The 13,785-nt window shown below is 37.8% G+C and overlaps 1 protein-coding gene across 1 annotated transcript in view; it reads right to left on the bottom strand.

Moving 5' to 3' along the window:
* The window catches only part of FAM120C (family with sequence similarity 120 member C), a 99,734-nt gene that overhangs the window by 66,506 nt on the left and 19,443 nt on the right, over positions 1 to 13,785 (bottom strand). The window contains exons 2-4 of the mRNA XM_070605484.1: positions 11,033 to 11,279; positions 9,695 to 9,777; positions 5,345 to 5,473 (exon numbers count right to left, since the gene is read on the bottom strand). Coding sequence (XP_070461585.1) covers positions 5,345 to 5,473; positions 9,695 to 9,777; positions 11,033 to 11,279 — 459 coding nt within the window. The remainder of the gene's footprint in view (positions 1 to 5,344; positions 5,474 to 9,694; positions 9,778 to 11,032; positions 11,280 to 13,785) is intronic.

Raw genomic sequence — 13,785 nt, 5'->3', positions numbered from 1 at the left:
AAAGAGATGGATGATGGTGATGGTTGCACAACATTATGAATGTATTTAATACCACTGAACTATATACTTAAAAATAGCTAAGATGGTAAATTTTATGTTATGTGTATTTTACGACAATAAAAAAAATTGCAAGGAAAATTCATTATCCATCAAAACAGTATCCCTTACTTAACATTAGTATCTCTCCCTACTGAACATGTTGATTTCTTTCTTTGTAGGTCAATCTCTTCCTAATTGTCTGATGCAAACAGCTGAAAGTACAATGCAAATCAACAAAGTGAATAAGCAAAAATGTCATAAGGATCAGCATTTCCTAAAGACAAAGAAAATGGTGAAGGACTACTCACATCATATTGGAAGCTTCAGATAAATGAGGATCTGATGCAGTTAGTATTCAACAATGGTGGAAGAGAGAATTATGAAAAATGATGGAAGGAAATGGACTTGAAAAGAGAATTATTTGAATATCAAAAGAATGTAAGCCTTTTGGAGAAATAAAGCCCAAGTATACTTTTTATAAAAAACAACCCCCTTTATGATTATGCTAGAAAGTTAAAACATGAAGTAACAGATGTTGGATTGTGCTATCACAAATTTTTTTTAGGGAAAATTATGTCCCCAAAACCAAACACTGATTTCATTCTTTATTCATTAAAAAAAAAATCTATAGAGAGGTTTCCTTTCTGGATAAGATGGAATAAACACATGCTAGCTTGTTCCCACTGAAGGTAGTTATAAAAACCAGGAGAAGCTATTTGAGGACTCTGAAAAATAAAGAGTAGCAAGAGGAATGGGGAAGAAGACCAGAATACAAATACTACTGAACCACAGGTGAGTTTAGCATTTCTTTTTCCTCCAGTATCCCCCGGTGTGGACAAAATGCAGCCTGGAACCTGGAAGCATCCATTAATGTGGACAGAGAGAATTCCAGGGACGATCCTAGTCTAGTTCTGACTGGAAGAGTTAAGATAGGGGTCTCTGAAAACTCAAGAAAGTCTATAGAAACCCTCATTTTTCTTTCTTTTTCTTTTTTTCTGTTCTCATGTGTGCCAGCCTGAAGCAAATCTGTGGTGGCAGCAGTGGTAGTTGGGGAATAGTAGGAAATTAAAACTCTGAATGCCAGGAACCTTCCTCTCCAACCAGAGGAGCAGTGGCTCCAAGAGGGTGGGGTGAGCCTCTGATGCTTTTTCTCTCTCTCTGTCCTCCTGCTACTTGGCTCCTGACACTGAAAATGAGTGGCCCAATGAACAGGGAAGTACTGAAGAGATCGTAGAGAGGGAACAGTTCAAGAAGCAACACGATGAAGTTGTTTAAGAACTCCTGGGCTCACCCTGAGCTACACAAGTATGGATCTGACACTAAACAGCACTAAACACTAAACTAGAGACTGAGAACTGAAGAGATAGACCACTATCCAAGTCCCAGACTGGCCAACAGGTGGTGTACACATGGGACTAATCCAAACAGGTTTGCAAAGGCTTTGAAAATTGCACTGACACTGAAACCACAGCCCACAGAAGACCACTTGTGGTCTGAATCTAAATGGGTCAACTGCCTCTTAAAACTATCAACATTCCTCATTATATTGAAACAAGACCAAAAATCCCATAATATTCAAAATGTCCAAGATCCAATCCAAAATTACTTGGTTTGGGCAGAACCAGTAACAACCTAACTTGCATGAAAAATTCAATCAATATATGACAATGCTAAGATGACACATGTTGGAAATATCTGACAAAGACTTTAGAGAAGCTTTATAAAAATGCTTGAAAGTAAGGGGAACACTTTTGAAACAAACAGAAAGATAGAAAGTTTCAGCAAAGAAACATAATACATAAAGAAGAACCAAATGGAAATTTTAGAACTTAAAAATACAATAACCAAAATGTTTTAAAAAACTCATTGGATGGGCTCTACAGCAGAGTAGAGATGACCAAGCAAAGAGTCAATGAAGTCGATGATAAATTAAAAGAAATTATCCTGCGTGATCTACAGCTATACCACCCTGAATGCACTTGATCTCATCTGATCTTGGAAGCTAAGCAGCGTCAGGCCTGGTGAGTACTTAGATGGGAGAACTTATCCAGTGTGAAAAACAGACAGAAAAGTAATTTTTTAAAAAACACAGAGCCTCATAGGTCTATGGGATAACACCAAAAGGTCTAACGTTGGTGCCATTGTAGTCATGGAAGGAAAGGAGAATGTGGAACAGAAAATGTATTTGAAGAAACAATAGCCGAAAACTTTGCAAATTTAGTGAAAGACATACTTAGAAATTCAAGAAGCTCAGCAAACTGTAAACAGAATAAATTGAAAGAAATCCATGTGAGACACATCATTGGCAAATTGTACCAAATAACTAAAGAAAAAAAAAACACCAATCCTACACAATATCTTTGAAAAAAACAGAACAGGAAGGAACACTTGCCAACTCATTTTATGAGTCCAGCATTACTCTGAAATCAAAACCAGACAGAGACAGCACAAAAAAAAACTATAGACCAATATCCCTCATGAAAATAAATGTAAAAATACTCAGTGAAATACTAGTAATTTAAATCTAGCAATTTAAAAAGGAATAATACACCTTGACCACATCCTGGAAATGCAAGGATGGTTCAATATCCAAAAATCAATGGACTAAAGAAAAACCACATGATTCTATCAACAGATGTAAAAATCTATTTAACAAAATATACCATCCATTAATGATAAAAATTCTCAGTAAAGTAGGAGTAGAAGAGAACTTCCTCAAACTTATAAAGTGCATCTACAAAACCTATAGCTAATATCATGCTTAATACTGAATGCTCTTCCAAAAGATCAGGAGCAAGACAAGGATATCCTCTCTCAGCACTCCTATTCAACATTGTTTGGAAATCCCAGACAGTGCAGTAAATCAAGAATAAAAAGGCACACAAACTGGAAAAGAAAGAAAGAAAACAGTCCCTTTTGACAGACAACATGATCATCTAAACAGAAAATACCAAGAAATCTACCAAAAAACTCCTAATGGTTTAGAAAGGTTGTAGAATACAACAATACACAAAAATAAATCACATTTCTATACACTAGCAATGAACAATCAGAAATTGAAATAAACAAAACATTATCCTTTACAATAGGTGCCTCAAATATAAATTAAAAAAAAAACATGTATAGGATTTGTATGCTGAAAACTATAAAATGCTGACAAAAGAAATTAAAGACAACCTAAATAAATGGAAAGACATATTGTATTCATGGATTTGAAGACTCACCAAATTCATCTATATATTTAAAGGAATTCTAATTAAAATCCCAGCAGGATTTTTTTTGTAGATATAGACAATATTATTCTAAAATGTATATGTAAAGACAAAGGACCTAGAATAGACACAATAATTTTTAAAAAGAAGAAGAAAATTGGAGGAATTGTTACCCAATTTTAAGACTTACCATAAAGCTACAGTATTCAAGACAGTGATCTATTTGCAAAGGAATAGACACATAGGTCAATTGAACAGAGTCCAGAAATAGACCCACACAAATATAGACAATTGATTTTTGACAAAGGCAATTCAATGAAGAAAGGACAGTTTTTTCAACAAACTATGTTGAAACAATTGGCCATCCACATGCAACAACAAAACACCTCACACTTTATACAAAAATGAACTCAAAATGGATGATTTATTCTAAATGTAAAACTATATAATTTTTAGAAGAAAACAGGACAATATTGTCACGCCTGCAGTTAGGCAAAGTATTCTTAGACATGACATCAAAAGCATGATCCATAAAAGATAAAAATGGATAAAAATTAAAAACTTTTGCTTTGCAAAAGACACTGTGAAAAGAATGTAAAGACAAACTACAGACTGAGAGAAAATATTTACAAGCCAGATACCTGACAAAGGACTTGTATGTAGAATATATAAAGAACTCTCAAAACTCAACAGTAAATAAACAAACAACCCAATTAAAAAATGGGCAAAAGACTGTTTATGAACAGACCATTAACCAAAGAGGGCATATGGATGACAAATAAGCACAAGAAAAAATGTTCACCATTAGTCATTTGAGAAATGCAAATTAAAGTTATGATAAGCTACCACTACACACCTATCAGAATGGCTATTAAAAAAGTACTGACAATAAAAAGTATGGTAAGGAATGGAATAGCCACTCTGGAAAATGGTTTGACAGGGTCTTATAAAGTTAAGGTTAAAGTTAAATAGTTGCTTACCATAGGACCCAGAAATCCCATTCCTAGGTATTTACACTGGGGAAATGAAAACTTATGCTCATACAAAAACCTTTACATAAATGTTCATAGCAGCTCTAGTCAAACCACCAAAAACTGAAAACATTCAAATGTCCTCTAGGGAGTGAATGGATAAACAAACTGTGGTATCTCTACACAATGTATACTACTTGGCAATTAAAAAGGCATGAATTATTGATAGATGCAACATACAACAACTTAGAAGAATCTCAAAGGCATTATGTTGAATGAAAAATACCATTCTCAAAAGATTACATCCTACATGATTTCATTCATATGCTATTCTCTAAAAGATATAACTATAGTGATAGAAAATAGACTGGTAGTTGCCAGGAGTTAGGGATAGGTTTGGGTGTGATTACAAAAGGATATCATGAGAGATTTTTGGGGTGGTTCAACTGCTCTGACTCTGATTGTGATGGTGGTTACATAAATCTATATGTGTGTTAAAAATTCATAGAACTGTACACACACATATACAAAAGTCAATTTTACTCTATGTTAATTTAAAAAACAAAACTGAAAAACCCAGAGTGCAAGTATAAATTAAATTGTTAAAAATAAAATTAACTTATTTTCTTAACTTTCAGTTTCACTTCACAAGACAAAATCCCAGTCAAGTCTTTTCATTATTAACAATGAAATACTGATTCTTGTTTTATGTAGACCTAGTTTAAGGGGTCCTTTTCATTATCCGTTATCCTCCACTAAGTAAGACTTCATTTATATTAAAATATACATTGAAACAAACAAACAAACGAGTACCCCAGATTATAACCATAGTAAGTTGTTTCTGGGTAATGAGATTTTAAAGTGATCTTTTTTCTTTGTTTTTTAAATTTTCCAGAATGAGCTTGTAGAACTTTGATAATCAGTAGAAAAAAGGTAAAGAATCCTTTCAATCCAGACTAGTAATGTTTTCTAAAGGAAACTTTGGGGCTCCAGTCTGTAAGCATGGAGAAGACAAGCAGCTAGGAGGAAAGAAAGTAGGCAGCACAGAAAAGATCAGATCTGCGGGTAGTACTGGTGAAGGTAAGAAAACCCGTGACTCTTGGAAGGGGAAGGCTAGCTCACCTGAGACTGTTTGAAAACATCCTTCCCAACCACATCCAGATTTGAGGGGTCTTTGATGGAACTAACATACTCGGAAACAGCCTTGATCACCACATCACAGGGAGGAAGAACCAGCTGATGAGCTCGGACCTAGAAGAGGTAAGATAAGCAAGGGATACTGGATACTGACATCAAAGATGGAGCACTAAGAAAAAGGGTGAGGTAGGGGTAAGACACAGAATTCAAATTCAGTAAATCCACTGAGAGACAGTTAAAATCTTTTCTTTAAACCAGTTTTGTCTCTAATTCTCAGTAAAGAACATTTGGAAAAGATTGAAAAGTATAAAGAAAGAGATAAAATCGTATCATCCATGATCCTACTACAGAGATAACCACTATTTTAGGACACTGCTATAGTTAATTAGTTTTCTTTCATGATACATTTTGGGTGCTTCCAATTTTTTGCTATTAAAGGTAATATTGTAACGTGTGGACCATGTTTGGATCCTGATGTGAACTAACCCCAAAAAGGCCTTTTTGAGACAGTCAGGAAAATCTAAAAATGGAGCGGATATTAAGATGATACCAAGAGATTACCATTAATTTTGTTAGGAGTAATAATGGCATTGTGCTTGTGTAGGAAAATGCCCATACATCTTAGAGATGCATATCAAAGGATGTGAGAGTGAAACGATTTGAAGTCTGGCATTTGTTTTAAAATACATTAGCAACAACAACAACAAAAAACCCAGCACGTGTGGTCACAGTTTGATAACTATTGGATCTGGAAGATGTTACAACGGTAGTATATTATTATATCATTTTTTTCTACTTTTGTGATGCTTGAACAATTTTAAAGTAAAGATTTTTTTAATGCTGTGATGAAATCTAGGTATGATTTCTTGTCCACTTTCCAATTATTTAATTACAAGCTTCCTAGAATGGTAATTACTGAGTCAAAGAGTATAAACTTCTTAAAGCTTTTTTATATAAATTGTTTAGCCAAAAGGCTGTACCACTCATTCCTTCAACAAATATTTACTGTCTACTGTGTGCCAGGTACTGTCCTAGGCATCAGGGACACAGCAGTGAACAAGATAGACAAAAATCCCTGCTCTCATGGGAGCTTAAATTCTAATGTAGGTGTGTTGGGATGGGGTTAGGGGAGTCAAACAAACAGAATAAGTAAGTAAAATGTATACTGTGCTAAGTGTAGATTAAGTAAGTACTATGGAGAAAATCTAAACAGAGAATGGGCTAGGGAATGCAAGTGTGTGTGTGTGTGTACATATAATTTTAAATAGTGTGGTCAAGAAAGGCCTCACTGAGAAAATGACATTTGGGAAAACCTATGGGAGTGAGGAAATAGCTACGTGGGAGGAGAAAGCATTCCTAGTAGAGGGAATGTTAAGTGCAAAGGTTATACGAGCAAAAGAAAAGGGAAGATGAGATCAGAGCTGTAACAGGGGGCCAGACAGTACAGGGTTTTATAGGCCATGGTAAAGATTGTGTGAGTGACATGAAGAGACATTGGAGAATTTTGAATAGATAAGAGTGACATGATCTGAGTCAGTTTTTAAAAAGATCACTCTGGCTGTTGTATTGAGAATAGATTTGGTGGGGGGGGCGTATGGCAGCAGGGAAGAGTGCAAGCAGAAGACCGATGGTTAGTAAGCTGTTACAATAATCCAGGTAAGAAAGAATGGTGGCTTGACCAGGGTAGTAGCAGTGAAAATGGTGAGAAGTGGATATACTTTGAATGGAGAACTGATGGTATTTGCTGACAGAGGAGATGTGGGGTGTGAGAAAGAGAGAAGTGAAGGATGACTTCAAGGTTTTTAGCCTGAGCAAATGAAAAGATGAGGTTGCCATTAATGAAAATAGGGAAGGCTGTGAGAAGAACAGGTGTAGGGGAAAGATCAGGAGTTTCCATTTGGATATATTTCTTGTAGATGTTTAATAGGCTGATAGATGTTAGAATCTGGGGTTCGAGGGTGAGGTGAAAGCTGGAGATATATATTTAGCAGTCATCAATGGACAGGTGGTATTTAAAGTCATGAGACTAGATGAGATCAATCACCAAGGCAGCATGTGTAGATAGAAAAGAGAAGGGACCAAGGATAGAACTCTGGGACACTACAAAGTTAAGAAGTAGAGAAGAAGACAAGGGAGCCACAAATAAGACAGAAGCAGCAGCCAGTAAAGTAGGAAGGAAACCAGAAGAGAGCGGTGTCCTTAAAGCCAAGTGAAGAACATGTTCTAAGGAAGAGGGAGTGAGAAACTGGGTCATATGCTGCTGATTGGTCAAGTAAGGTGAAAACTGAGAGCTGTCCACTGGATTTATTAATACTGAGGTCATTGGTCACTTTGCCAAGACCAATTTCAGCAAAGCAGATTGAAGAGAGAACAGGGAAGAGGGATAGTAAACAGCTCAAGTATAGATAATTTCTAGAACAGTTTGATAAAAGGGAAGAAGAAATATGGAGCGGTAGCTTGGATGGTCTAGCGGTTAAGATCCGGTGCTCTCACAGCCACGGCCCAGGTTTGTTTCCCAGTCAGGGAGCCATCCAACCCATCTATTGCTTGTCATACTGTGGAGGCTGCATGTTGCTGTGATGCTGAAAGCTATGCCATTGGTATTTCAAATACTGGCAGGGTCACCGGCAGAGGACAGGTTTCACCACTTCTGAAAAAACTGGCCATGAAAACCCTATGACAGCAGTGGAGCATTGTTTGATGGAACACTAGAAGGTGAGAGGATGGCACAGCCTTAGATAGGAACATAGACAGGTTCTACAGTTAACAGGAGGTAGGCAGAGCATGTGGGTACACAGATGCATGCAGGTGAGAAGATGAAAGGGTGGGAGCTAGTGGAAGTTCTCTTCCCATTCCTTTAATTTTCTCAGTGAAATAGTAAGCCAGGTCATCAGCTGAGAGTGAGCAAGGAGGAAGGAGCACTAGAGGCTTGAGGAGAGCGGAAAAGGCATGAAATAATCATCTAGGGAAGTGAAAGAATTAGGGAAATATAATACAATTACCAAGTCACACCACCACCCGAAGTGTATGAGAGTATCAGTCTCACCATAGCCTCGACAGGAGTGGGTAGAATAATTTTTCAATATTTGCTAAACTGTTGGGTTAAAAAAATCACACTGCTCATTTAATTTGCATGTTTGATCACTAACGAGGTTCAACATCTAGTTATACTATTAGCCACTGTATTTCCTCTTTTATGAATTGACTACTTCTGTCCTTGGCTCATTATTTCATTTATTTGGGTATTAGTATTTTTCTTCATAGGTTTGTATGAATCCTTAAGGTATTAAGGGTGTGAAATAATAGAAAAAGTATATTGGTCTCTGCCTCCAGTTCCTGGCACAGAGCTCCTAAAACTCTTGCAGTTTCCTAAGTGGTAAGTGCACTAGGAGCACCTCTGGTCCTATTCAGGTGACTCTGGGTAGGCTGCTGGATGGGGGCTGGTCACGGGAGAGACCAAACCATGATTAGAAGCTTGGAATTTTTAGCTCTACCTCCATTCTCTTGAGAAGGGAGAAGGGCTGAAAATGGAGTTAATAATCGATCATGCCTACATGATGAAGTCTCCACAAAATCCTTAAAGTATGGGGTTTGGAGAGCTTCCAGGTCGGTGAGCACATCCGAGTAGTGGGAGGGTAACACACCCCAACTCCCCGGGGACAGAAGCTCCTGAACTCGGGACCCTTCAGACCTCACTCTTTGTTTCTCTTTATCTGGCTGTTCATCTGTATCCTTTATCATATCCTTTAACAAACTGGAATTGTAAGTAGGTGTTTCCCTGAGTTCTGTGAGCCATTCTAGAAAATTAACAGAATCCAAAGAGGGGGTTGTTGGAACTTCTGATCTATAGCCGGTTGGTCAGAAGCACAGGTGATATTCTGAGTTTGAGACTGGTGTCTGAAGTGGTGGGGAGGGCAGTCTTGTAGGACTGAGCCCTTAACCTGTGAGAACTGATGCCATCCCCCAGGTAGATAGCGTCAAAATTGAGCTGAATTGTAGAACACCCAGCTGGTGTCACAGAGAAATGCTTGATGTGGGTAAAAACCCCCAAATATTTGGTGACCATAAGTGTCAGAAGTGAAGTATTGTGTGAGTGTGAAAGTAAAGGAGACACACAGGAAAGAAAGATACAGGAGGGAAGAACTGGGTTTTTCCCGACACAGAAGGTGAAAACTGAGTTTTTCCTTTTTAAAGGGTATTGATCATAATTACACATTTTTGGTAAGTATTTGAAATATGTTAAACCTAATGCAAGATAATTATTCTATCAAAACTCCAATCAAAACATGAGATCCCCTAGGCATGGATATATAGGCAGGAAACGGGACACATTACCTTAAGTGATGCAAGGGGATGTTCTGGTCCCAAGAGGCTCCAGTGAAAAGCGGCCAGGTCCTCATCTGGGAGAATGTGGTTACCTATAAAGTACATTTGTCATTTATTGACCATACAAATGTTTTCTGAGAACCTCCAGGCCATGAAAGGGCTTCTGGGAGAGAAAATGATCAAATAATTCACATATGTCTATATTCTTCCTGTAATAACTACAGTAGCTATGTATCAATTATCTACTATGTATCACATGCATTATATATATCATCTTTATAACAAGCATGCATGGTAGTATTATTATCCCAATTTTACAGCTAAAGAAACTGAGGTTCAGACAAGTTTGGTGACTTAGCACAAGGTGGCACAGTCAATAAGTGCCCACATCAGGATAAGAAGCTAGGACTGTCCAACTCCAAAGCCCATGCTATTTTCTATCACCTAGTCATGCTGCCTTTTATAATAGCAGCTACCAATTACTGACTGCCTAATAAGTGCCGGGCATTTTATATATCTCACTTCCTTTAATCTTATCAATAACACCACAAGGTATTATTATTCCATTTCACAGACAAAGAAACTGAAACCGGGGAAATGTAACTTCAGTGATTTGCCCAAGGCCTAATTCCAAAACTTGTACCAACTCCATTAGATTATCCAAGCTCAAATCCTTTGGGATTATAAACAGATGTCACACTTGAGACAAGATATTAACCATGCTGTCAGTCCCTGGAAAACCAACTCAAAACATAATCAACTCTCTGCAATTTACTTTGAAATACATCTTTAAAAGATTGATTGATAGATGGATAGAATAGATAGATATATGATAAACAAGTATAGTAAAATGTTAATGGCAGAATACAGGTGGTAGATATAGGATTTCCACTGCAAAATTCTTTCAGTTTTGCTATATGTTTGGAAATTTTCATAATAAAATGTTAGCACAACAGAAACAGAAAGAAAAATATAAACCACAATTCATGTTCTTGATCAAAATTTAGACACTCAGGATGAAATGCCAAAGCTCTGAGTGGGAAACAAAAGTTGTCTAGAGCTAGTAAAACATTTGGCCTAAGATAGTGCTTTGCATAAAATAGTGATGGCATGTAACAAAAGAAAAAGTTTTACAAGAATCAAAATAATGTTCTGGAATACCCTGTATTAATTAATAAGACAAACATGCTGTGTTTCTAGTAAGAAGCCCAGAAACACATTATTTGGCATGCAGACTTTCAGAAGATAAATCCAATAATCTAAAGCTAAATCACTCTGGTCTTCAACTCTTAATGCTGGAAGAGGAAACTTCACCAATCACTGGAGTCTATTCTTTGGACTACCAACCTAGCAGCGCAGCAAATATGGGAAAATTCATCCGCTTCAGGCCCAGCTGCTTGGCTACCTCCTGCATCAGGAACTGATTAGTAGTTAGGTTCTTCCCATTCCAGCTCAGCTTCAGAGCATGGGAACTGTAGTAGGAGGGAATATTGTAGAGAGCATACTCGGAGTCGTGGGCGAGAAGGCCATGGAAGCCATTTTCCCTGAAAAAAGCCACCACTTCCAAATGGTGGTCTTCAAGGCTCTGAAAGACCTAGGGGAGAAGAGAAGAACATGTCAGGCAACAGAAGCTGACCCATATTTGGTTAGAAGTCAGGAAGGTTAGTAACTAAATTTTATAGTATTTTGAACTTAAAGATTATATGGGGTTGAACAGAACACTTTTCAAAAAAGCCCAAAAAACCCTCTCCTAGCCTAGAAATTGGTTATTCCTGTAAATACAGACAGCATATCCATGTGTTCATTCAAATGCCCAGTCTTTTGTTTTTTTGAGGAAGATTAGCCCTGAGCTAACATATGCTGCCAATCCTCCTCTTTTTGTTGAGGAAGGCTGGCCCTGAGCTAACATCCGTGCCCATCTTCCTCTACTTTATATGTGGGACGCCTACCACAGCATGGTGTGCCAAGCAGTGCCATGTCCGCACCCAGGATCCGAACCAGTGAACCCCAGGCTGCCGAAGTGCAATGTGCGCACTTAGCCGCTGTGCCACCGGGCTGGCCCCCTCAGTCTTTTTTGACACTTTTCATGAATCTGTGGCCTGAGGCTCTTCAAAATTAGAATACTGAAATTAACATAGTAGATATTACTTAAGTTTTTACTTTAAACAATAACAGATGAGATTTTTGTTAGAAAGATAATAAAGCTATTATTTATTGTTCAGCACCTTCCATATGCCATGCATACTTTACACACATTATCTCATTGTCATGGGCAAGGTAGATATGGATGAAAAAACTTACAAGTGGAAATAGACCCAGAAAGGTTAAGTAACATATAGCTAGAATCTGAATCTAAGTTCATCATACTCTTAAAAAATCCTTGCTTTCTTTCTTAGGAGCACCTGAGACTACAAGGCACCCAAATAGGGCACTTCCAACAGGTAGAGGTCAGAAACTTCACCCCATTTTAGAAATGGGAAAACTAAGGCTGCGAGATGTTGGCTGCCCTCAAAGTTGTATAATGAATAAGTGTAGACAGGGTTCAAATCAGGCTGATCTGACTCCAGAATGCACACCTTCCATTGTACCAGGCTTCTTCCTGGAGAGCACTGTTTTTCACGTAATAGACACAGACCATTAAGTGCCCTTCCTGTGCATGCCTCTGTCGCTGCACTTAAAGCATACTGGAATGCTCTGCATACTGGTTTCACCACACTAAGTTCCTTGACTGCAGAGACTTTACTTATCTGTGTACTCCCGGCTCCCACATAAGACCTGAAGCATACCAATGTGAATAATAATGGCTAACAGATACTGAACGTGTACTGTGTGCTAAGTGACGTTTCAAGCACTTTACATGCATTAACTCATTTAATATTCCAAACAATCTTATGAGGCCATAACTATTATTATTATCCCCATGTCACATTATTATCCTAAGGTCACATGGCTGGAAGAAGCGAAGCCTGGATTCTGGCTCTAGAGCCTGTGGACCTTTATAATTTTGTTGAACTCAACTGACCTATTTTTTCATCTAAATTACAAAGAAATGGTAGTCTTCTGGAGTCTGACAGGAGTTTCAATATAGTAAGCTTTTGCTAGACTATGGAAAGTGAGTCTAGTCACAGTAGATATTCATATCACACATTAAGTCACACAAGGGGAGGGACAATGGTAAGCAGATAGCAAAGCAAGGTCTGTATTTGTTTGATATGCTGGCAAAGGAACCAAAAATCCTTACTTTGCACTGTAACATATTTACACCTAGAGTTATGACTAACTCCAGATGGGTCAGGATAAGAGTACAGTTTTATGCTGTCTCCTGATGATAGTTTCTTCCAGCACCTCTCATACAAGTCACTGTTTGAGCATCCATCTACCTTGTACCAGGCACAGTGCTAAGTGTGACACGTTCTCTCTTATCATGACAACCTGACCGTGTAGGCATTATAAGCCCCATTTCACACATGAGAAAACTGAGGCTCAGAGAAGTGAGGTGCCATGCTCAGGGCCACGTAGCTGGGAAACAGGAATCTGGGTCAAACTGACACCAAAGTGCGTGCTCTTTCTGTTACAACGCATTACCTTTAGCTGGTCTGAAGCTGATTATGCCACTATCCAAGTGACTCCAACTCCAGAAAGCCAAGGAGTAGTGATTTTTTAACTAATCTGGTGGCTCTTATAACACTATGAATATAAATCACAATCACCTGAAGAGCATTTTCAAAATATACAAACCTGTGCCTCACCTTAGATCTGCTGAGACAATTTCCTGAGGGTGATCCAAATGCCTATATTCCAAAATAGTTTCCAGTAGGTTCTGATGCACATTCCCAATTAAGAACCACTGAACTAATCCAATTACTCATCTTTATAAAAAAATTCAGCTTTATTGAGATAAAACTGACATATTGTAAGATATTTAAAGTGTACATCATGGTGATTTGATATACGTATACCCAATTACTCATTTTACTGCTTAGGCAACTGAAGCCCAGAAAGGATAAACGACTTGACATGGTTACCTAGCTAATTTGCAGCAGAACCAAGATTAGAACAAAAGTCTCATGATTCCAGGTATAGAACTTCTTTCACTACAT

The sequence above is a fragment of the Equus przewalskii genome, chromosome X (assembly GCF_037783145.1).
Source record: "Equus przewalskii isolate Varuska chromosome X, EquPr2, whole genome shotgun sequence".
NCBI classification, from domain to species: Eukaryota; Metazoa; Chordata; class Mammalia; order Perissodactyla; family Equidae; genus Equus; species Equus przewalskii.
This window is presented reverse-complemented; position numbering and strand designations above follow the sequence as displayed.